General features: G+C 39.5%; 1 protein-coding gene across 1 annotated transcript in view; it reads right to left on the bottom strand.

Moving 5' to 3' along the window:
* SPAG16 (sperm associated antigen 16) overlaps positions 1-26,715 on the bottom strand; it is a 724,599-nt gene that overhangs the window by 613,420 nt on the left and 84,464 nt on the right. The window contains 1 exon segment of the mRNA XM_077830377.1: positions 7,886-8,016. Within this exon segment, the coding sequence (XP_077686503.1) occupies positions 7,886-8,016 (131 nt within the window).

Raw genomic sequence — 26,715 nt, 5'->3', positions numbered from 1 at the left:
GCATTAACTCCTCAAAATGGTTTCACAGATGATTTAAAATAGAGTGACTGTGAAAAGGGTAAGATCAAGGCAGAATTTAAATATTTCTTCTCTATTTTCCCATTTGAATCAAGTTTTGTTTTTGGAATAGAAGAAACTATTCAAAATGCAGGACCGTAGCTCAAGAAGATACTATATAACAGATTTTATTATGCTCTGCCTTTCAGATCTGGAAACAGTAGCATTTTCTCCAAAACTTGCCTCACAAGTTGTATTAGACTTTTCTTTCATATTTCTAAAGATAGCATTTGAGATTCATTTCCAGGGGCGGGGAATCAATCCTCAATTTAAACTGTCTATTTTTGTTCAGCTGACATTAAAGTGATCATCATATAAAAAAAAAGTTATTTCTGAACAATAGGGGGTGAACCTCTGCATGCACCACTGAATACCAAGCACAAAACTTTGTATGAAAAAAGATTGAAAATGCAAAGAGAGAGCAATGCTCAACTAAAACAGTTTAGGAGAGTTGGGATGACCCCATAGTGAATTGACATTACTTTTTGCTGGAGAACATTTTGGAGCTAAGTCCCTCCTGACCCCTGAAGAGATTAAGACAATAGGAGAGCCCCAGTGGACATAGGGGACAGAGACTTTCTTGCACGCCTCTCTTCCCATAGAGATCTGCAGCCATGTCAAGGTCCACAAAGGGGCTCTAAGGTCCAGCCAAGAAGGTCCATAAGGGGGCTCTATTTCAGCCATGCCATTACAAGAGTAAACTGTAAAAAGGATTAAAGATTGGGGAGCCCCTGAACCCATCAAAGTGGGGAAGCTGAGTCAATGCAGCAAACTTCTCCTGCCCTAGAAGACACCCCAAATAAGCAGAAGGTGGTGGGACTTTAGGAGGTTAGGAGATGCTGGCCAGGATATGAGGGGTAGAGAGTGGGAGTACTTACTTTAAAGAGTAGCATTTCCACCTTAAAATTCGGCAGCAGTTAGTGCTGCTAGTGTTAACCTTTTCTCCATGCAGTCTGCTCACAGAGGGAGTAGGGTAAAGGCACCGTCTGCATATGGTGGCATGACTCCTAAAAAATACTTGTGCTACTGATGGGAGAGAGAACCTAGAGAGCCAAGTGGACATCTGTGCAGCTGCAAATTATTTCTCCTGCAGATGTGTAAGGATCTAGGGGGCTGGGAGGCCACCATCTCTGACTCTTCCATTTCCCCCAAACTTCTCTCCTCTGAAGGGAGCGTGGGAAGAAAATTCCATGAGGCGAACTGCGTCTTGAGCTCTTTGTCTGCTACCTCTTACCACAGGAGAGTACAATAAGATTTTATGTTCCTAAATCACTGTAGGCAGGGACACACATTTGAAATGTCTCCTAAAACTAAAATATTGATCTATTCATACAATTATAAGGATCAGGCTTGAGTCTAAATCTCACAATGAAATTTTTAAATCCCTTTCATGCTGCTAGATGCAGAAAGACTTAGTGAGTTGGAGGACTGTCTAATCTGTAAGCAGGTTAAAAAATATATATCTCATATTGTTGTCTTGGACCCCAGGATACAATGATTACTTTCTACAGCATCCAACTTTGACATTTACTCATTGTGGAAAAACGTGTACTACTTTTTGAAATAGGTTTTTCTCACTCTAATCTCACCACAAAGGCACTTAAGAGTCTGAAGGTAGTAGTGAAGATAAAATAGAACAATGCTGAATAGACAGTCAAGTATCAAAACACTCTTGCTAAAAGTTTGAACATATGTGTGCACATGTGAGTGCGAAGGCATACATGAGCTAATATTTGTATATACTCCAGCCATCTCTGTATCAAGATGTTAAATCCTAGGCCAAAAAAAAAGTGTTTATGAGTCTCCAAAGGCAAGAAATACAATGCAACTGGCACAGGCATGAAAGTGTATTAAACCTTACCAAGACTCTTCAGAAGTAGACTACAGAAAATTGCATCATCAGTGTAATGTTATGTGGAGCTGGCTTGTTATGCAAAGCAAAAATATTTCTATTTCACTTCACTTAAGATTTGTTTGCAAAGGCAATAAAGTAAGCTTTAAAATTCTCACACTGCAGGCATTATATGCCCCTGACATATTGTAAGGAGAGAACATTAGAGTCAAAACAGTCTCTTTCCTTGGTCAGGACTAAGGCTAGCTGGAAAACCTGTATTCGATTTTCAAAAAAATTGAGATTTTGAAGTTTGTTTGTGTTCTGATGTGAAATGCAAATGAGACTTTTCTGTCTTTCTTTCTTTCTTTTTTTTTTTTTTTTTGGTGGAAAAACAGAGACCCACAGACCCACCCTACAGTTGTCCAGTGGTTAGGGCAGGCCCTCACCGGGCATATGGGAAAAGAAGCTTTTGATTCAGGCAGAGCAGGGACTCGAAACTGGTCTCCCACATAACAGGCAAGCGCCTGAACCATCAGGTTATAAAGTTAATCTCTCCTGTTGGAGCTGTTCCACTTTATATAAATAATTAAATATTCAGTCAGCCAGAGTGTGAGAGGCTGACTCCACAGCCTGGTAGTTACAATACTCAGCTTGGATATGGGAGACCCATATTCAAGCTCTTGCTCCAAAATCAGGCAGAGCAGAGAGAAACCAGGTCTCCCGCATCCCAGATGAGTGCCCTAATTACTGAGCTTTTGGTTATTCTGGGATCACTCTAGTTTTGAGAAGAAATTCCATCCTGGACCAGAGAAACATTCCAATGAAAGTTTTGTCAAAACCAATGAATTTCCATGAACCTTTTCAGTTTTGACATATCATTATTTTCCAACCAAAAAGCAGCACAACCCATGTCAAAAAATTCCCAGTCAGCTCTAGATGTGACATGAGGGTCAGCACTTTCCTTTGCTTCATGCAAGGGAAAGACCCCACACATCCTTCACCAGGAAGAGTAGATAAGAGTGGTGACTCACTGGTTCTGTGACTGGACCCACTGCCACTTCCACTGGGGCTGGAAGGAAACTGCATTCCCCCAAAAGAAGAATTAGGAGGAAAGTAAGTAAATTAGCATTCACAAAGTTTCCATTCCCCTAATCCAGTTGTTCCCATGATGAAGACCATGAGGCCCTTTTGTAGTTCTTACACATATTTTTCAGTAAAGATTCAACAAGTCATATTGCATCAAAGAAATTTTCTGGGGCCTAGAGGGGTTTTGCAGATTAGATAATACTTTATGAATATAATGTACACACACTATTTCTACTTAGGTGACAGTCCTTAATTATCTGACAGAATCCTAACTCATTTCTCAAACAGCTGTAAAAAAGCACAAGATTTGGGAACTTTAAAAATGAGTTTCTGTATATTAAAGAGACTGACTGTCAGGTAGATGGCTCATATATCAAATGGTTGTCTGGTGCCATGGGATGTACAATTCTGCAAAGTGTTAGCTAAATTATCCTCTCTCATTCACGAGAACAATGCCCAGGGCCTTCAGTGGAAGCCCCGAAAGAATGTCTGAAGGGAAAGTTTAAGTTCAATACCATTTTAAGTTTACAGCAAATGGATGACCCTTAGGTACTTCTAAGGTACTTATTTAAGTGTGGAACTTGCGTATTATACTGATTGGATTATCTAATTTGTAGTTGCTCAAATACCATTTACTCAGTTTTGAACTCTGTAAACAGTAATAGCATGTTAGGTGATAAAGACCCTGAAAAATCCATGTTAGAAGTCTGGGTTTCCCTATATACCCAGAAGGTGTCATCACTGCTCCACAGAGGTTTTGTAAACAGCATTTACCTTTACCTAGAAGCTAAAATGCTTGGCTCTTAAAGGAAGAGGCTTATAACTGACAATGAGCAACGCTGTCTTCACATCCTAAACACTCAAGCAGTCTGAAGTAGATTCCATTTAAAATAAGAAAACCACCTGTAAATTGGATGATGAACCAGACTATAGCATTGACCTTTTGATTCTTCAAAACTAGACCTGAAGACAAGTATAAAGCACAGCAGGCCACTGAGCCTTTGCAGATCTCAATGCAGAATTGGAGCCTCAATGTGTAATTTTAGAATGAGGGGATGTTATAATACTGTCTGCAGCAAGTCAACAGGTCTGAATTTTCAAGGAGATTTTAAAAATATCTTCTCTGGAAGCCACTCATAACAAATGGGGAAACCTAGTATAATTAAATATAATGATGAGTTAATCCTTGGAGGATAACATATCTTTGACTGATCCCATCAGGAAAACCTTGATAATCTCACTAAATCCTTTATATTTGCTTTCCTTTATTATCTCTAAAGTCATATGGCAACAGTGGTAGGCATAGCTGTTTAAATCTGTTCTTTACACTACAGAGTATAATGTAGGGCTAAAAGGATGCAGAAGCACCCACTTCCATGCAAACAGGAATATATGTTTTTTAAAGAGTGTATGTAGCTATAGTTAGGGTGTTTGGGTGTCTCCCCAACCCAGGAGGTATTAATACTAAGCCCAGAGTTTGTTCAGGCCCTTTCTTCAGGGTACCATTTACTGGTTGCACTGACCACCTTTAGTAACCCCCAAAATAAAACACTTCAAAATAAGCCCAACAGCTACTTTCCCCCTGACTCAGAGGCTCCCTTCTCAGAGCTTCCCTGCCCCCTGGCCTACCACAGGAGTCAACCAGTTTCCTGTAAATCCCACTACCCACCCTTCCAGCCTCCATAGGAATCAGATGCTCATCAGTCAGTCACCTCATCCCTTTCTAGCAGGACCTGATAATCCCCTCTACAAGGTCCAAACACCAATTTTTGAAGTGGCTCTGCTTCTGAACAGAATTGGCTGGCCTTTGAGGGGAAGACTAGCCTGCTACAACAAACAAATGTATGTTTTAAATAATATTGGGCAATACACCTTCTAAAGACTTTTGCGAATGGATCACTTTCCCTTCTAGTGTGCACAGAGGGGCATGAGGTAGGATCAGTGTCCTCCTAAAATCCTGGCTGTACACTTCTGGGCAAGGAATATTAGTAACTCCCCTACGCAGACTGCAGAAAGAAATGAGACACAGTCACGCCCAGTTATCTTCCCTCACTGGATCAGAGACCCCATGCAGTATGCAGCTGTACCAGAGAAAATAAGTCAAAATGTTGACATTAGAACTTAAGAATATAAGAACATAAGAACGGTCTTATTGGGTCAGACCAAAGGTCCATCTAACCCAGTATCCCATCTTCCGACAGTGGCCAATGTCACATGCTTCAAAGGGAATTAACAGAACAGGTAATCATCAGGTGATTGATGACCTACCCTATGGGGTAGATTCAGCAAATCACTCATATGACTAAACCAAGTCCATCGAAAGCCAGGCAGAAATTTAAAGAACTACTGTGAAAATTTGTCAAAATGGTTTAGCAGTCATTCTAATAAAACCAAATAAGATTTTCATGGATTTTCATGAAACGTACTCAGATTTTTGAAAAACTGTTTCCAGTTTCACAAACAAGAACATTTTCGTACAGGGAGCTCTTGGCAGACCAGTACAGTGCCTGAATCACTACTGCTTATTCCTAAAAGTAGGCAAGCTAGCAGGCCATAAGAGGGCCTATGTAGCAGCCTTAGCATAACCGAGTCAGGAGGGGAGGGGGTTTGGGTGCCACAGAAAGGGCAGCTTGACCCCGGTGTCCTTCCTGATGAGATCTCTGTTGAAATTGCTGAGATAGGCATTTTAGGAAAACAGGAAGCTTGTCTATATATGCCCTCAGGGATGTGTCTGTCAGAGCCTCAAGGCATGCAAACTCTGAAAAAACACATCTGGCTCATTGATGATCAAAAGGAAACCTCTTGCTTGACCTTTGAAATTGCTTGCTTAACAAGTTTTCTTTGAGTGACGTGTTATTGTAATACTAATGAATAAATAAGGGAAGAAAGTTTGGGGTAGTTGGACTCTTCGGGGATTCTCCCTGTGGACACATCTTGGGGTCCCCACTGGCAGATGGAAGATTGGCCATCGGAAGACTGCCGCTGTGCCACTCGAGAGGCACACCCAACTTTGGTAATTATTGGGGGTTGGGGGTGTTTTACTAACCTGTTGCGGACATGAGTAAGTGCTTGAGACTAAGTAAAGTATAGCTTTAAGTGACAGCATTTTTGTGTTGTCCTGTTTGTGCCAGCCATCTATTGGTCAGACGGCCATGTCTCCCTTGATTTATTTCCTGACACCACCATGCACAGCGTAAAGTTACCAAGAGTTTTGGGTTGAAAGAACCGCAGATAACAATTTTGACCAATACAAACCTCCTTTTGTTAGCAACATTGTAACCAGCTCTACTTGTTGTATATTGCGTATATGACAGATCCTCATAAAAATATATTGGGTGTTTCCCCAATTTTTCAAACACTGATTTTTGGGAAGACCTTCAACTGACATTTGAGAAACCACATTACTAAAAATACAAGATCTAAGAAAAAATGTACTTTGGAGAAAACTCCATGGATTTAACAAGAACTTTGTGAAATTAAATGAGGAAAGACAATGTGTCTTAGGCTGATAACTTTAGTAGCCTTGAACCTGTAATATGGCTGCAATGTACACAGTACAAAACTGTTCCAAAAGATCTATAAATAGCAAAAGAAATGCATCTGGGTGGGTTTCAAACATGTATTTACAAAGAAACACACCTAGATAATTTGTCAGAAATTTCTGAACTTTGCTGCTAGCTGTAACCTATTTTTAAAGATGACTTTCACGTTTACTCTTCCTCAGCCCAAAGCACTTTAAGTGTGCAAATTTAAAACTTGATACTTTGACCCAAGGAAATGGGCTGCAAACAACTGCAAAAACATTCATTTTTTATCATTCAGCCTACTAGAACCTGAGTTTACAATCATCTTCACATAAAAGATTGTCATTATAAAATATTATTAAATACAAACCTGCCAACCAAAAGGAAACCATTTTTGTCCACAATGGAAAACATTCAGCTTCCCCCAACACTTCCTTTAAAGTCCTGTTATGGTGGTAAAAGCATGTGACTTTAGGAGTCCATCCACAACACCCCAGCCAGAGTGCTTTTTGCAGAACAGTGCTACCAGCTTTGTCAACTTACACCAGCTGAGGACCTGGCCCTTAGATTAAAAACATAGCTTAGCTCACAAGTGGACATGAATTTTAGCACATTTATCCTTGCTCATTTACACAAAACTCACAAAATCACTACAAATTTGGTCCAAATTACAGGTCTTTCCTCAAGAGTAGATGAAGAATGGAGCAAAAAAAGATGATGCAAACTCTGATGAGCATTACCACCATACTGATCTATTATTCCTTGGCAATCCAGTTCTGTTAGTTTTATTTCTCATGAAGACCAATTTACACACTCTTTAAATGTCTATAAAGAATGGCTGTTAACATCAGAGGTACATACTGTCAGACTCAACTACCATACAGATTCTGTATGCCAAACTTCCAGCTATCTTTAATGGATATATTGAGAATGTTGGTCCATCACATATGCTTTTCAGCTGGTTTGAAAATCCACTATGACAAAATGGACTAGGACACAGACACCAGAATTTAATATTTTCTAATGGCCAGATTCTGTTCTCAGTTACATCAACTACTAAAAGCGTCTATCTAGAGGAAGTCATTGGATTCAATGAATTTATTCTAGATTTACACCAGAGTAATAGAGATCAGAGTATGGCAGTAAATATATTGCATGGGAATCTCAGAGCAACTGCTCTGTACATTTTATAGACGAGGGTTAGGTCTCTTAGCAAGGACTCTGCATAGTCCACTTGGCCTGCACAGTGCTTTTGACAATTGTTTCAGAAGTTTAACAAGAACAGTTCCTTCACCACTTTCAGCAAATTGTTCTCTATGACCTTTTGAAAGATAAAACTCAATGATATACAATGATAAACTGAAAAAATTGGTAAGGTTCCTACCAGCTGACTGCTAGATCATGGACTTTTAAAGTGCTGCTCAGCCTGTATACTCCAGATTTCAATGGTCGGGTGCATTCCTTGGCACGAGAAAGATAAGGGTTCACTTGAGTATCTATGGGAAATTCTGAATCCTAGGAAAAAAGAAAAGTATTCATTCTTGGGATTACGGCACAAGTTTGTGTAACAAATCATTTATCAATTTAATTTTGCATGTATACAGTTTTGTCTATTTTTTCCGTTGCTCACTATTGGTTCCTCACCATTGCTTCTCGTAAACTGCAGTCAGCCTCCAATCCTGCAAACACTAATGCATGTACTTAAAGCTATGCACAAGTATGTTTACAGCATTGGTGTCTATAAATGATTACCCTGAATATACTCAAAGACCTAATTATTTGTTTCTTTAAATGCGTATTCCACGGAGTATGTTTCTGAAGCAATGTTAGTTGTTAAAAGGAGCCCAAACCCCACCCTTCTCTAAATCTGAAGCCTGCATCTACGCTGCTCAACACAGCAGTACATTTTCAAAGTACGATGCAAATGTACACTGTAAATACTGTGAAATATAATGGAAAATGATGACCGAGTTCTGCTGTCATTTATACCCATCCAACGTTACTGAAGTTTATGCAGGTGTATGGACGTAAATAAAAGAAAGAAATGGGTCTCATGCTTTAATTCAAATTGCCATTTATGAACCTGCTTGGGGCGGCATATATGTTGCTGAAAAGTGAAATTTGTTAAGCCAGCAGCACAGCAACACAATAGAAAATGTAACCAAAATTCTATATGCCACAAATACTCGTTTCATAAAGCACAAGGTGAACTTCAGAGTACAACTTGTTATGCAACATGTTATTATTTAACCAATAGAAATCTTTTTATATTGTTTAGCCAGCACTAGAGCAAGAAGTTTAAGGACGTTGCTAATTTGCTAATTTAAAAACCCTGGATTCAGTCTAGGGTTGCCAACTTTCTAATCGCATAAAACAAAACACCCCGCCTCATACCCCCCCGCCCCGCCCCTTCTCCGAGAGCCCGCCCCCCACTCGCTCCATCCACCCTCCGTCTGTCGCTCACTCTACCCCACCCTCACTCACTTTCACCGGGCTGGGGCAGGGGGTTGGGGTGCGGGAGGGGAGTGAGGGCTTTGGGCTGGGGGTGTGGACTCGGGGGGGGGGGGACACGGCGATGAGGGGTTTGGGGTGCAAGAGGGGGCTCCAGGCTGGGCATGTGAGCTCTGGGGATGAGGGGCTTGGGGTGCAGGCGGGGGCTCAGGGCTGGGGTGTTGGAGAGCTGTGAGGTGCAGGCTCCGGAAGGGAGTTTGTGTGTGGGAGGGGACTCTGGGCGGGGGCGGGGGTTGGGGTGCGGGGTCCCAATGGTGTTTACTGTGGCTCCCAGGAAGTGGCCATCAGGTCCCTGCAGCCCCTAAGCTAATGGGTGGCCAGGGAGGCTCTGTGCAGGGCCCTCGCTCTTGCAGGCACTATCTCTGCAGCTCCCATTGGTCGCGGTTCCCATCCAATGGGAGCTCCAGAGCCGGCACTCAGGGTGGGGGCAGCACGCAGAACCTTCTTGACTGCCCATGTGCCATGGATCCACAGGGACCTCATGGCTGCTTCCGGGAGCTGCGTGGAACCAGGGCAGGCAGGGAGCCTGCCTTAGCTCCAGGCCCCCACTGCGCTGCCAACCGGACTTTTAATGGCCCGGTCAGCGATGCCAACTGGAACCCCAGGGTCCCTTTTCAAAAACCGGACACCTGGCAACCCTAATTCAGTCCTGCTCTGTAGCAAACTCATTTTCAGACCAATGTGGCTTTAAACCACCTTTACACCTTCCCCATTCTTCAACCAATATCGTCTCCAGTGTAATTTAGAGCTGCATTTGCACTATAATTTGCGCGCTGGCTAAAGCAGTCCTACTTATGCTGTTCACTTTTTACTTACTCCTGTTAATTTATTTTGGGGGAAAATTAGGTCATTTATTTTTTAGGCACCAAGGGCCAGATTTGCAAAGGTCTGTCGGTGCCTAAAGATGCAGGTAGCTTCTTTTGAAAATCCCACTAGAAGTCTAAGTGGATTAGGTGCCTAAATCCATTGAAATCAATGGAATGCAGACACCTAATCTACTCAGGCACTTCTGTAATTCCCACTAGGCACCTATCTGCTTCTTTAGGCACCTAAATAACTTTAAAAAATCTAGCCCTAAGGCCCTGATCCAAAGCCCATTGAAATCAATGGAAAGAATCCAACATTGACTTTAATGGGCTTTCAATCAGATCCTTAAATATAGTGTTATATATACCTATCTTTCAGCATCCAAGACTGAACTTTTTGGCAGACATTTAGATTGTATGTGCAATTTGTTATAAAGCAAAGATACCACAGGGATGATAAAAACTTAGATTAGACTGGTCTGCATTGTATTAGACAACCAGTACAGAATTGTAGTATAGAGATGGGCTCAAATGCACAACCAGGACTGGATTTCAAATGCCGAAATGTTCCATGGTGTTGAGATTAAGGATTTAGGTCTGACCATTGTAAGGATGGGACCAGTAGCAAAATTTTAACCTGACACAGATTTCAAACATTCCAAGGGTTAGGATGTGTTGAGCCAGGGATTTTGTCTAAGCCCATCTTTAGTAATAAATTTGTTTTTTTAAACAACTACCAGAAAAATAAAAAAGGATTACTATTTACTCTTCAGAAAAGCATATTTTTTCTTTATCTAGGACAATACTGCTAAACAGTTGATATGTCTCTATATCCATATGGTTTTACAACCTGACTTCTCTGATCAATGTAGACTCTTAAACGTTTTCTAAAGACTAATCAACCAGCTAGAAGATTTATTACCTGCTCTAATTAGCCTGGCTACATGGGCTTTATTAAAAACAGATTGTCATTTAAGAAGTTCAGGAGAGTACTAATCTTACACAATATACATTAAGGACTTAAAAAAAAGTCCTTGTATCCTTAAAGGAATTCTAAAGATTTAGCTGACTGTACATGTTTGCAACATCCATAGAATATCAGGGTTGGAAGGGACCTCAGATCCCTAAATGGCCCCCTCAGAGATTGAACTCACAATCCTGGGTTTAGCAGGCCAATGCTCAAACCACTGAGCTATCCCTCCCTCAAAGAAAGTAATTTTTCACCCCAGATGGGACTTGAACTCACAATCTCTGGTTTAGGAAGCCAGTGCCTTATCCTTTAGGCCACTGGGGCCCTGAACAGTCCCAAAATACACTGGTGAAAAGAAGTTTCATACAGAAGAATAATTTATAGTGTTCTTTAAAATTCCCATCACCCAATAAGATTAAGAATGGAACAGGATCCACACGTTATTATCTGAGTATTATCTGAGTATTATCGCAGGGATACGGACATTCTTTTTAGTGTTTGCACTAGTTCTTGAACTCAGTCAGGATTAAATTGAAGGAATAAGCATCAGGCAATTAAATTCCAAAACTGCAGAATACTAGGAGGGTATCATTTTAATTCACATTTTAAAACCATTTTATAATTCATGTTTCTTGTTACAGAGTTCTCTCACCACTTGGTATCCCCTCATGGTCAAGAATGACATAGCTGCTCCTCACTGTACTAGTGCCCCTTGTTGACAGTCACTCAGGTGCTGTGGCAGTCGGGGTCTCAAACACATGGCCCACGGGCCACGAGTTATTTGCTGCGGCCCACCAGCAAATAACTTGCACAACCCACCAGGTGTGGGGACCTGGAAATATCTCGCTCAGAAAAACCTATACTAACAACTATAACTATACTAACTATTAACAACTACAAAACAAGAAAACAAGAAGAAGAATTAGACTAGGTAACTACACTAGGGGAACACTTGCAAAGCAAGCGAGTCACTGTTCCAATGGCTGCCACGGACGGTAAGAAGGAACTGAAGGGGGGCCGGGTCAGCAGGGTCATATATTGAGCGCCATGAAGGCACCACTCCAGGGTGCTCCCCAGCTGACCCGACAGGAGGTGCTAAGGGAAAAGGTTTCCGATGACCATGCACGTGGCGCACGCACACCTGATTGGAATCGATGTGAACAAACACTTGAAGAAGAACAGTCATTTATCAAAAAGAAAAGGAGTCCTTGTGGCACCTTAGAGACTAATCAATTTATTTGAGCATGAGCTTTCGTGAGCTACAGCTCACTTCATCAGATGAAGTGAGCTGTAGCTCACGAAAGCTCATGCTCAAATAAATTGGTTAGTCTCTAAGGTGCCACAAGGACTCCTTTTCTTTTTGCGAATACAGACTAACACGGCTGTTACTCTGAAACCAGTCATTTATCAGTATCTCTTAAGCTGTTTTTCCAGAGAAATACATGGACAAAACTTTACCAACATAGTTTATTTTAAGGATTTCCTCTTTGATTCAGGCAATGTCTACACGGTCCCACAGTGCAGACTATGGAGGTGTGAACTGCAGAGCACACCAGAGAGTTCCATTCTAACTACCCCATGTGGATATGGTACCTAGCTCACATTAGCATAGTCCTGTCTGAAAGGGGACTATGTTAACAGCAACCAAGTACCAGTTTGCACCAGCAACATCCATATGGGGCACTTATAGTGCAACTCTTTGGTGCACTTTACAATTCACAGCCCCACAGTCCACACCCATAGACAAGTCCAAAATCTGTTACACAGTTTTTCATGTGACATATCTTCAGACTTTTTAAAGAAAGTTCAGATACTACTTTCACAGAGTATTGGATTTTACTCTCTTTAATACACTTTTAAACTGTTTCTTTAAAGAGTGAGAATTTGTCCCCTTCTATGCAAGCCCTATTCCCTTATTGGCCTACAATGTCCCCTTTCTTATCTCATAAGAGATATTGTAGCTGCCATTGCAATTAAGCATCACTGTACTGTTTCCGTCCTGAGATTCTCCCATTGCTTAGGCCAGCATCAACTGGCACGAACTCTTCAGTCAGAGTACATTACTGTGATTAATTTAACCCTTTAAATGGTTCACTCCTTAAGAGTGTGAATCCTGCATTCTTCTGGAACATGAGATTCATCCTTAACTATGAAGATCCTATCGCACCTCAAGGTCCAGGTGGTGAAAATAGTGGTAACTCCACTGATGTCCAATTGAAATATGATTTCAGGGGAGTTACCCCAATTTACATCAGCTGAAAATCTGGCCCTCTAATATAATCAATCAGATTTACTACTGAGGTGACTACTTTGCATGGAGTTCAGAAATGGAAACAATTTTGGGTTCTGCCTAGTGCAGTGAACATTTAGTACTGAGCATTTTGTTTTGTTTATTAACTTACACAGAATAATACTTAGCTCTTAAATACTGCCTAACATCAGTAGATATCAAAGCACTTCATAATCTTTAACGTATTTATCCTCACAACATCGCTGTGAGGTAGGGAAGTATTATTATTCCCGTTTTCTAGATGGAGAACTGAGGGACAGAAAGACTATAAAGAATTGCTCAAGGTCACATCGGAAGAAGGAAATTGAACCCAGGTCTCCCCAGTCCTAGGCTAGTGCCCTAACCACTGATCCATCCTTCCTCATGTTTCTTCCCCTCTTCAGTTCACATGATGGGCTAGCTCAGTGTGGAGTTTCTGAGTCCTGGTTCTGCAAAAGAACCCAAACTTGCTCCCTTTGAATTCATAGGAGTTAACTGAGATCAGGATTGGACCCCAAGGTAATTACAGTTATTTAACATTGTGAAATAAATACACAATCCTTATATGGAGAGTATCATTCAACAAAAATGTGACAGTTGAACTGTGCTTTCTGATTGGAAGGTGCATGCCAACAAGTTTTGGCAGAGACAGGAGCTCTTCATTGTCTAATCCTCATTCTGTGTTCAAGCACTAACCCTCAGAGCAGGAGGAAATCCTCAGTGCAGCACAGCTGAGATGTAGCACACTGAGGATTTCTTGCAAATGCAAACATTAACTGCAAAAACGTATGCTATTTCAACATCAACAATAAGAATTTGTATTCACAAAAGTCAAAGAAATGGAAACGTTAAGATTCCAAAGCAATGTGTACTTATTATTATGTATTATTTTTGTTTGCTCTAGCATCCACAGTGTGCTAGACATTTGTATTACATTGCACATTAAAGGCCTTACGCTTCTCTCTCCACATTATCTACAAGACCAGAATAATGCATTTCCTGCCTGTAAACATCCTATTACTTTATCATTAAAGGCAAAGAACACTGACTTCTAAATAGTGACCATGAGAGAATCTCCATGTCCTTGGCCATTCTGAGCACAATGGCCTTAGTCTCTGCTGATACTGAAAACAAATGACCCCAGCTATATGCCCAAAGTGTCATTTACAAATCACAGTATCTTTGTTATTTAAAATTACACAGTGAAATGGATTGTGTCAGCCAATCGCAATACCAGGATGATGTCAGATATTACTAGTATTAAGCTCTTATATAGTGGTACCATAGATCTCAAAACATCTTACAAAGGGGAGGAAGTATCATTATCTCCATTTGACAGATAGGGAAATTGAAGCATGAGGAAGTGAAGTAAAACGTCCAAGGTGTCTCAGCAGGTCTATGAGAGTGACGGAATAATCCATGTCTCCCAACTTCCAGTTCAGTGCTCTACCCACTATTCAATATTATTATTTATTTGTATTACATAAGCACTTAGAAACCCCAACTGTGATTGGGAACCTATTGTGGTAGGCACCGTACACACAAAAAGAGAAAATCCCAGCTCCAAAGATCTTTCAGTCTAATAGACAAAACAAAGAGTTGCAGAAAAAATATTTTCAGTTTCCCATCTAATTTTACAAATGGGAAACTGAGGCATACAAAGCCTAAGTAATTTGCCCAAGGTCACCCAGGAAAGGTATAGCAGAGCTAAGAATTTTGACTCACATCTCCTGAGTCCTAGTACAGTGCCTTAACCATAGGACCATCCTTCCTACCAAGATATTAAGATACTTATCTGCTTATTAACCCAATTTACAAATCTGCTGAGGTACCTACAGGGGTTCTTCCTTCTCTGTCCTGCATCTTTACTGTGGGGAGACATTCCCATCTCCAACAGCAGCACTCTTCAGGACAACTTTGTGGCCCTCAGTCAGGATTTTTGTGAGAAAAAAAATTATGGGGCCCTCCCTTACACTAACAGAATTTTCAGGAGTGAAACTCCACAGTAATTTTAGATAGGAAGTTTGAGTACCATCCCAGTAAGATTAGCTGCAGCTGCCTGAATGCAAAGTCCACCCATTTTTCTGCCGTGTCCTGCTGCTGCCTGGTTTGAATGAATACTTGTTGTCATAAATATAAAGGGCAGGGTAACCACCTGTCTGTAAACAGTGCTATGAAATCCCTCCTGGCCAGAGGCAGAACCCTTTCACCTGTAAAGGGTTAAGAAGCTAAGACAACCTCGCTGGCACCTGACCAAAATGACCAATGAGGAGACAAGATACTTTCAAATCGGGAAGTCGGGGGGAACAAAGGGTTCTCTCTCTGTCTGTGTTGTCTTTTGCCGGGACCCGTGCAGGAATGCAGGTCAGCACTCCTGTAAAGGGTTAGTAAGCAATCTAGTTAGATATGCGTTAGATTCTGTTTTGTTTAAATGGCTGATAAGTTGTGCTGAATAGAATGTATATTCCGGTTTTTGTGTCTTTTTATAACTTAAGGATTGCCTAGAGGGATTCTCTATGTTTTGAATCTGATTACCCTGTAAGGTATTTACCATCCTGATTTTACAGAGGTGATTCTTTTACCTTTTCTTTAATTAAAATTCTTCTTTTAAGAACCTGATTGCTTTTTCCTTGTTCTTAAGATCCAAGGTTGTGTGTTTGGGTCTGTGTTCACCTGTACAAACTGGTGAGGATTTTTATCAAGACTTCCCCAGGAAAGGGGGTGTAGGGCTTGGGGGGACATTTTTGGGGAAGACGTCTCCAAGTGGGCTCTTTCCCTGTTCTTTGTTTAACACGCTTGGTGGTGGCAGCATACAGTTCAAGGACAAGCCAAAGTTTGTACCTTGGGGAAGTTTTTAACCTAAACTGGTAAAAATAAGCTTCGGGGATCTTTCATGCAGGTCCCCACATCTGTACCGTAGAGTTCAGAGTGGGGAAGGAACCTTGACACTTGTTCTAGGGCTTCCACTTAAGATCAGTAACAACCCAGAGTGCACAATATGACTTAGAAGTTCCAAAGCACATAAGCTCAGGGGTTTCAAAATACACTGTGTACTCTGGAGATCTACTATGCGGGGAACACCAGAGTACACAGCGGAAATAGGGAAGAGCAGACAGGCTGGCAAACACCTCTGTCAAAACTTACAGAAGATAAATGGTGTGTAAGCGGAATTTACCTAAATCAGTCCCAAAATTCAAGAAAGGTTTGACATGATGTAAGAGATATGTGAAATATTAGGAAGTATTGTGCATCTAAATCAGTACATTCATGTCTAATCTCAGCCTTGTCTATATCTATGAGGCTAAAATGCTAGGATTCTGCTTTGCCAGCTAATGTAGATGGAAGTCTAGGCAGTCAACTTCACTAGGCAAATGTCAGCAGAGTCAAACTTGTTACCTTGCTTGCAAAACGTGAGAGCATTATTAAGAGGGAGATAGCCAGAAAGTAACTCAGTGACACAAAGATCCCTGTGGTGAGGAGCAGGAATCTATTTCCATTTCAAAAAATCATTTGACAGCTCTGCAACATCAGTTTGTAGCTCTGCTTTGAAAATTACATCTTTCTACATCTGCAATGATGTTAGTCACTGACTTGCAACTTCCAAACTTTTAAACATGGATCAGTCATTGAATCATAGAAACACAGGGCTGGAAGGGACCTCAGGAGATCATTAAGTCCAGCTCCCTGCGCTGAGGAAAGACCAAGAAATAGACCATCTATGACAAGGGTTTGTCCAACCTGTGCTTAAAAATCTCCACTGATGGGGATTCCACAACCCCCCTTGGAAGCCTATTTCAGTACTTAACTATCATTAGGCCATGTCTACACTAACCGGCGGATTGGCGGGTAGTGATCGATCTGTCGGGGATCGATTTATCGTGTCTAGTGTAGACGCGACAAATCGATCCCCAATCGTCCTGCAGTCAACTCCAGAACTCCAACAGGGCGAGAGGCAGAAGCAAAGTCGACGGGGGAGCGGCAGCCATCAATCCCGCGCTGCGAGGATGTGAAGTAAGTGATTCTAAGTCGATCTAAGGCACGTCAACTTCAGCTACGCTATTCTTGTAGCTGAAGTTGCGTATCTTAGATCGATCCCCCCACCCCCAGTGTAGACCAGGCCTTAGTTATAAAGCTTTTCCTAATAGCTAGCCTAAATCTCTCTTGCTGCAGATTAAGCCCATTACTTGTTGTCCTACCTTCAGAGGACATGGAGAACAATTGATCACCATCCTTTGCATAAAAGTCCTTAACATAGCTGAAGACTGTTATCAGGTCCTCCCCTCAGTCCTCTTTTCTGATGACTAAACTTGCCCAGTTTTTTTTAACCTTCCTCATGCTTCCGGTTTTCTGAACCTTTTGTCATTTTTGTTGCTCTCCTCTGAACTCTCTCTAATTTATCCACTTCTTTCTTAATCTGTGGCACCCAGAACTGGACACAATACTGCCACTGAGGCCTCACCAGTGATGAGCAGAGAGGGACAACTACCTCCCGTGTCTTATGTACAATTCTCCTGTTAATATATGAATGATATATTTTTCATAACTGCAACACATTATTGACTCATATTCAATTTATGATCCACTCTAACCCCCAGATCCTTTTCTGCAGTTCTACCACCTAGTCAGTTATTCCCCATTTTGTAGTCATGCTTCTGATTTCTCCTCACTAAGTATAGTACTTTGCACTTATCTTTATTGAATTTCATCATGTTGATTTCAGACCAATTCTCTAATTTTTCCAGGTCATTTTGAAATAGAATGATGTCCTCCAAAGTGCTTGCAACCCTTCCTGGTTTGATGCCATCTACATATTTTATAAGCATATTCTCCATTCCATTATTCAAGTTATTAACGAAAATATTGACTATTACTGAACCCAGGACTGACCCCTGTGCAACTCCATTAAATACACCCTCCCAGTTTGATAGGAAGCCATTGATAACTACTCTTTGAGCAGGATCTTTCATCCAGTTGTGCACCTACCTTATAGTAATTTCATCTAGACCAGATTTCCCTGGTTAGTTTATGAGAATATCATATGGGACTGTGTCAAAAGCCTTACTAAAATCTAGATATATCACATCTACTGCTTCCTCCCTATTCACAAGCCAGTAACCCTGTCAAAGGGGGAAATTAGGTTGGTTTGGCATGATTTGTTTTTGACAAATTCATGTTCCTTATAACCCTATTGCCCTCTAGGTGATTACAAACTGTTTAATAATTTGTTCAAGTATTTTTCTAGGTATCAAAGTTGGGCTATAATTCCCCGGGTCCTCTTTGTTTCCCTTTTTAAAAAGAGGTACTATGTTTGCCCTTCTCCAGTCCTCTAGAACCTCACCTGTCCTCCATGAATTCTGGAAGATAATTGCTAACAGTTCCAAGATTGCTTCAGCTAGTTTTTTTTAAGTATCCTAAGATGAATTTCATGAAGCCCCACTGACTTGAATACATCTAACTTATCTAAATATTCTTTAATGTGTTCTTTCCCTATTTTGGCTTGTGTTCCTTCCTCTTTGTTCTTAATATTAATTGTTTTAGATATCTAATCACCATTAATCTTTTTAGTCAAAACTGAAGCAAAAAAAACCAAAAAAAACCAAGAGGCATATCTTGTGAAAGGCAATGATTGCTCCTCTGTATGTATAAGTTTATTCATTTTAAAAGGAAATAATGAGATATGTTAACAAATGAATGGGGTGGGGAGGGAAGAAAGGGAGAATTATGAAGCTTAGTTCTTATTATTTATCTACCGTATATGTCCAAATACCCTCACAAAGTGCTTACTTGTCTGGCTGCCCATTTTCACTGTACAAAATATTCTTCTCTTGGATGTCACCCAAAATGAAGAATGACTATGTATTTTTCCAATTGGAAAAGCACCATTTAGATCAGCTATTTTAACCTTACTCTCATTCCATTAAAATCAGTTTTTACTTCTTGCAAGAAAAGAGAGAGACAAGTGCATCTTCTTTTAAAAAGGGTTCTTCATGTCACTGTTTTAGGAAAGTGTTTATATGTTTTGTAAGTGCATTTATATTTTGGAGAACACAATTGCCTTTAAAAGAAAAGTTATCTATATACAAGCAACCCTAGTTGAAAGTATCAGTACTGACTACAATAACATTGTGACATCTTCTCCAGAAAAACTGCTTTTGCAGCAAAGGCGCCTCATAGCAATTTGGAAAGTAGGTTAGGTAGTCCCTGTATTTGATCCACTCACAGGACAGTTTGAAGATTCCTAGATCTTTAAAACCAGTGCAGCCCCTCTCTAGTATGAATTTAGTGAAGGAAATATGTAATCCTTAGAAGTATCAATTTGATGCAACATGTTAAAAATGTACTTTCTATTCATGGAATTATAATATTTCATTTTCTATTCTTGGAATTGTAATATTTCATCTTCTATTTCTAAATGCCACATAAAAATAATAGAGACAAGGTAGATGAGGTAATATATTTTATTGGACCAACTTCTATTGGTGGAAGAGAAATTTCAAGCTTCACAGAGCTGTTCTTTAACTGTGGAAAAAGTATTCAGTGTCACAGCTAAATACAAGCTGGGACAGATATGTTAACCTCTTATGTTTAACAATGTCACAGGAGACCCCTTAATTGCCCACTTCATTTTAACAATTCTGCAGTCATAGGACAAAGGAGGGCTAGTAGGTTACAAATTGTTGTAATGAGCCATAAAACCAGCATCTCTAAGTCCATGATTTTTAGTGTCTAGCAGAGTTATGAATTTAAGTTTCCAGGCTTGGCTTTTGAAGGTGTTGTGCAGGTTTCCTTTGAGGATGAGAACTGAGAGGTTATTCCATTTTCCACTTTTCACAATTTGTAACCTACTAACCCTCCTTTGTCCTACAACTGCAGAGGTGTTAATTGCCCACTTCATTTTAAGTGGTCTCCTGAAACATTAATTAACCCTTTATGTTTAACAATCTGTCCCACCTTGTATTTGGCTGTGACTAAACCTACAAATCTGTCACTGATTAGGGCCAGATTGCTAGATTAGGGCCACAGAGGTCACAGATTCTGTGATTTTTCATGACCTCCAGGACTTTAGGGCTTGGGCTATCAGCCCCCACCAAGCCCCTTGCCAGTAGCAGGGATCAGGCTTCCGTGAATTCTTGTTTATTGCCTGCAACCTGTCTGTGACTTTTACTACAAATAACCAAAATAAAATCTTAACCCTAGCTGTGACACACTGATTACTTGCCTCTGTCATATCATGGGACTGATATGGCTACAATAACACTACAAACATAAAAATGATTACTTATATTTTCAAAAGGGACTGGTGAGTTAGCATACTTCTATTTTTGGATGTCCATGTTGTGATACCTTACGAAGTGCTTCAGAAAGTGGTGAGCACTTCCCCATGAAAATCAAGACACTTTAAGGAGTCTCAAATTAGACACCCAAAATTGAAACACACAAACTCACCAGTCACTTTCTTTAAATTTTCCAATGGAACAACGCAAAGCACAACTAAAACACACCTGACAAATATTTTGTTGGAAAAGAGTAGAGGAAGAATAAAAGAGCTTAAGAAACAATACTGGAAGCCCAAAATCTGACAATACTCAGAAAGATTAATATTTGTACTCCTTTGAGGACAACAAGCGCTTTATAAGTAGCTGGTCAGAAAATGGAATTTCCATCTCATGGAAAGTTCCGGCATTTTGAAATTTGTTTTTGGTCTGAATCAGAATAAAACGTTGAAATTTCAATAATTTTCAAATTCTGAAAAGAAAATTGATTTGGAAACATCAAAATATTTTGTTTCATTAATGTCAAAATATTATAATATAATACAATACATAACAGTACATATATATCAAACTATTATAATACAATATAAAAGTCAAAATGGAACAATAAAGTAAAAAATAGTTTTTACCCTATTGAAATAAAATGTTTCAACATTAACAAAATGAAATTAAAAGCTGAAATTATTCATTTTGACACTTTCCCTTGAAAAAATTTCCTGCAAAACGCTTAGATTTTGACAAAAATGCATTTTCCAATGGCAAAGTGTTCTCTGTAAAATATTTTGATTAAAAATGTTCAGCATTATTACCAGTTACTATTATGAAGCACACAGTTACTTATGTATGTTTATTAGGGCTGACAAGCGATTAAAAAAATTAATCACGATTAATTGCACAATTAATGACGCTGTTAAACAATCATAGAGTATCATTTATTTTAAATATTTTTGGATGTTTACTACATTTTCAAATCTATTCATTTAAATTACAACATGGAATACGAAGTGTACAGTGCTCACTTCATATTTATTTTTATTACAAATATTTGCACTGTAAAAAAACAAAACTGTATTTTTCAATTCACCTCATACAAGTACTGTAGTGCAATCTCTTTATCATGAAAGTTGAACTTACAAATGTAGAATTATGTAAAAAAACCTGCATTAAAAATAAAACAATGTAAAACTTTTGAGCCTACAAGTTCACTCAGTCCTACTTCTTGGTCAGCCAATAACTCATACAAACAAGGTTGGTTACAATTTGCAGGAAGAGATAATGCTGTCTGCTTCTTGTTTACAATGTCACCTGAAAGTGAGAACATGCATTTGCATGTCACTGTTGTAGCTGGCGTTGCAAGATGTATACATGCCAAATATGCTAAAGATTCATCTCTCTCTTCATGCTTCAATCACCATTCCAAAGGACATGCTTCCATGCTGATCATGGGTTCTGTTTGATAACAATCCAAAGCAGTGCGGACTGATGCATGTTCATTTTCATCATCTGAGTCAGATGACACCAGCAGAAGGCTGATTTTTTTTTCTGGTGGTTTGGGTTCTGTAGTTTTGCATCAGAGTTTGCTCCTTTAAGACTTCTAAAAGCATGCTCCACACCTCATCCCTGGACTTTACTTTTGTTTTGGACTGTGCTTCAGATTCTTAAACCTTGGGTCAAGTGCTGTAGCTATTTTTAGAAATCTCACATTGGTACCTTCTTTGAGTTTTGTCAAATCTGCTGTGAAAGTGTTCTTAAAGTCAACACGTGCTGGGTCATCATCTGAGACTACTATAACATGAAATATATGCAGAATGTGGGTAAAACAGAGCAGGAGACATACAATTCTCCCCCAAAGGAGTACAGTCCAAATTTAATTGATGCATTATTTTTTTAATGAGCATCATCAGCATGGAAGCATGTCCTCTGGAATGGTGGCCGAACCATGAAGGGGCATACAAATGGTTAGCATATCTGGCATGTAAATACCTTGCAATGCTGGCTACAAAAGTGCCATGCGAACACCTGTTCTCACTTTCAGGTGACATTGTAAATAAGAAGCAAGCAGCAGTATCTCCCGTCAATGTAAACAAACTTGTTTGTCTTAGTGATTGGCAGAAAAAGAAGTAGGACTGAGTGGACTTGTAGGCTCTAAAGTTTTACACTGTTTTGTCTTTGAGTGCAGTTATGTAATCAAAAAAAAATCTGCATTTGTAAGTTACACTTTCACAATAAAGAGATTGCGGGTCAATACTTGTATGAGATGAATTAAAAAATACTATTTCTTTTGCTTATCATTTTTATAATGCATATATTTGTAATAAAAAATAATAATATGAAGTGAGCATTGTGCACTTTGTGTTGTGTTGTAGTTGAAATCAATACTGAAAATGTAGAAAAATATCCAAAAATATTTAATAAATTTCAAATGGTGTTCTATCGTTATGTGTGATTCATCACGATTAATTTTTTTATGAGTTAGTCACGTGAGTTAACTGCAATTCACAGCCCTAATATTTATTCAAAACAGATGGCTATTTTCAGGTGTTTATAACACCTGCCAGGCTGAAATCTGACAAATTTGATCTCTGCTTGAAAACATTCTTTCTTTTGAATGTTTCAAAATGGCCTCATTCTCAAAAATAACTTTCAACTGTTTCTGAGACTGAGAAGAGTGAATAAAACCACATTTGTCATTATAAAAAATAGTTACTTAAAAACAAATAGTTGCTGCATATAAACTGGAAGAAGAAACTTACAATTTCTTTTGGAGTTGGCCCTTACTTTGCATATATATGCCTTCCAATGGCCCAATAGGAACAGATTTTCTTTATGTTGAGAGACAATGGTTTTTTAAAAAAACATACATTGTGGGTATGCACTGAATTTTGTTCTAAGATCAATAATCTGCCATGATAGTCCATTTACATGTCACATTTGCATGATTGTAAATGGATTCGATATGTCCATTGAGTAGGTGATCTCACAGCAGTCTACTCAAGTTATGCATGAACGAATACAAAAATTGAGTTAAAATTTCGTTTTTAGGCCCCCAACTGTGCAAACAGCTCCAGATAGATCAATCCCTGTATCTATGCGGAGCTCCAGTCTTTTCAGTGGGACTCTGTGTGGACACACAAACCCACCTGCATAGAGCTCATTGGGGCCTTAATGCATAAAAGAATGTGGAATATGACCTGTGATGATACCTATGAAAAGGAGAATATAAAAGGATGCAGATCATCTGATCCCAGCCTCATTTTACAGGATATGTTAAAACGTGCCTGGAAGGCATGCAAAATATCCTGTCTTTTTGCAAATTCGCCCCAAAATAAAGGAAGCAAAAAAGTCAATGATATAAAGGTAGATAAAAGACAAAGTAACTAAGAAATAAATAAAGATGTTATATAAATACATGCATACATTTAAAAGAGAAAAATTAGTGGGCAAGATAAAAGTAGCACAAATACAGACCCCAGTCCATCAAAGCTCTTACGCACATGCTTATTTTTAAGCCTGAGAGCTGTCCCACTGAAGTCAGTGGGACTACTCACAAGCATGCTTAACTTTAACCATAAGGGTTTTGCTAGATTAGGGCCTTAGTGTCTCAGCAGAACCATGCTGTAGAGGTCAGTATTGCATACAAGCCCCAACTGCTTTCAAGATGATTCTAAGCTCACTAAGAACCCACGCAGTCCAATAGTGGGGATATACATAAAGAAATTATTTGAAAATCCAAACGTGTGCATCAAAGAAAGGGTAAAAATCATCTTAATTGCATCTCTGTTTATGATGGGTGATCTCCAGTCAGTTCAGTACCTCAACATTTGAATGCTTTTTATAAAGTTACTAATACTTCATAAGTGGGCAAAATAAATAAATAATAATAATGAAAGGAATAAGCTCTCTCAAGAGATTTCCAACCTCTTTCTTATTACTCCTGCACCTCCACTTCTTGTCTTCAAAAAAAACAGAAGGTGCAGGTTCTGAAGCACATAAATAATGACGCACTGACTAACTAACTAAGATAGATTTAAATTAGCTTGAGATTTGAAGAAAGGTTCAGGTCAGTTCATATTTTCCCCACACCCTGCAAATTCTGTCCCCACCCTCTTGACCCACACAAAGTCAGGTGACTTAGCTTTGGTGCTGAGGAGATGGTTTGATTCTAAATGTACCAACTATTAAGCAGGAAACCATTGAATTTTTGTATGTCTAATCATTATATTGCAAGCACCACATTATATGAGTGTAAAATATGACAACCCACTACTGTTCCAATTTGTTATTTGTCCTTTCCACCCAGACCAATTTTCCATTCTTCACTGTTAGCCATGTGTACAAGAAACTACAATCTGAGCAATTCAGAAATATATATATGTAAAATAAATGGAATGTCATTAATACATTCCCAATCTGTAGTAATCTTGTATGATCCCTAATATTCAAGAAACTTGCTTTTCAAAATGTCACTGGGTTCATCAGTATATCATAGTATGACACGTTACACGTTTTTTATTTTAATCAGAAGCACAATTGATTTTATAAGCATCTGAAATATCAAGAAAAAAGTTGAAAGCAATACCAGGAGAGCTCAGTTTTATTGCACACTACATCTTGCTTAGCTTGTTAATAAAACTCATAAAAATCACCCATAACGGTTGTGGCTACATAAATCTCCCTTATTCCGCTTTATAACCCTGATTTTTTTTCGTTTTCTTTTTTTTTTAAAACATAAAGATAATATGCAATAGATAGTAAAAGTTAGATTAATTAAAAAAGCCATTGTAAAACTGCTCTTACTTCATCTACAGGACTACTGTGTTCATCAAACTGTTCAGACACAGTTTAAGTACTGGTGCCAAGAGTAAATTTAAATCTGAAAGTGCTCCTTACAATGTTAGTTTTAAGGTTCTGCCAAGGCAACTTCTTACAGCAGTTGCCTATGCAGCAAAGAAAATAGGTATTGTGTTTACAGCTGTTTCTCAGGTGCTTAATGATACTTTCCTGGCTCAGAAATGAACTTACTGTTCACCATAAAAAAAGGAGCATAAGGTTTGAGAAGAAATGCTGCTGGCTTTAACTAGTAGTGTATTTATTTTATTACAGTAGTTAAAATTATACTTAGCATTGTTTAGTATATCAGTGGAATTAGGGAATAAGAACAAAATTGGAAACCATCATATATATCAAAAAGATTACATTTCTGATACTAAATAAGTGTACAATTCAACAATGTGCATAATGGTGTTTAGTACTCTTTTTTCAGATCATTACCATTATTTGACTATCCTTTAGTGCCCTTAATACAGATGGTAAAAGTAAATATCAAACTAAGGAATGCTTCTGAGCATATTTTATGTGATTCATACTGTATAATCCTACAGAAACAGAGGCAACTCTTGCACAGTTCATGCTCCTGCTCCTGTTAAACTCTGCAAACATGCTGGCCAATATCTGTGTCAATCACATATCTCAATTAATCATATACATTCAAAACAAATGAACTATATATGTAAAGGATCCAACACAAAATCATACACCATCAAGGTAACATGTTTATAATGACTCAAGGACAGATTCTGTCAGTCACCTAGGGGCTCGGCATTGAGGGTAATGGAAAGTGGCACCCAACCAGGTGGAGCTCTGAGACAGATTGTGCCTCCCCCATCTCCCTGGCACCACACGAATGTACAGGCTGCATCACTCATCATTTGTGCCACTCTGAATTCATTTATTTGCCCCGACTCACTGCAGGCACACAGACAAATTCATCCAAAATACCCATTACGTAAGCCCTATAAAAGAACCGAGTGGGGCTTCCACTGGGAGAAGAGCTACACCAGGGTGCCTGTATATGTGCTGCCCAAACTGGAGCCACATAGGCATTTGCAGAATATCACAATGGGAGCGGCCACAGACACACATCCATGTGTAACGCCGACAGACCCCCGTCATCAGGATCGAACCTGCGACCTCTGAAGCTAAATGCATGAGCCTCTCCTGTATGAGCTAAAAGCCATACGGCTGAGGCTGTAGAGCAAACTCATTAATCTCTCTCTCTAAGAGGTCTCGGTGCCACTAGATGGGACAGAACACTACACCCAGGAGGTGTGTGGGTTACATACTTCCCATAGCTGAGGAACCATGTCCTGAGCTCTAGAGACTTCCCAGTTGAAATCTGGGATGATCTCCCACTTGTAACACCGACAGACCCCAGTGGTCAGCGGGCGGGATTGAACCTGGAAACTTTGGAGCTTAGTGTATGAGCCTCTAGTCACTAGATTTTTTATAAGGGGTGCGAGAACATATTTTGAGAATCAAAGGGGTGCAAGCTGCAGTAAAGGATAAGAACCCCTGCTCTAGTGCACAAGCTAAAAGCCATATGGC

The sequence above is a fragment of the Eretmochelys imbricata genome, chromosome 11 (genome assembly GCF_965152235.1).
Source record: "Eretmochelys imbricata isolate rEreImb1 chromosome 11, rEreImb1.hap1, whole genome shotgun sequence".
Lineage (NCBI taxonomy): Eukaryota > Metazoa > Chordata > Testudines > Cheloniidae > Eretmochelys > Eretmochelys imbricata.
Note: the sequence above shows the minus strand (reverse complement) of the source record. Positions and strands in the feature narration are given on the sequence as shown.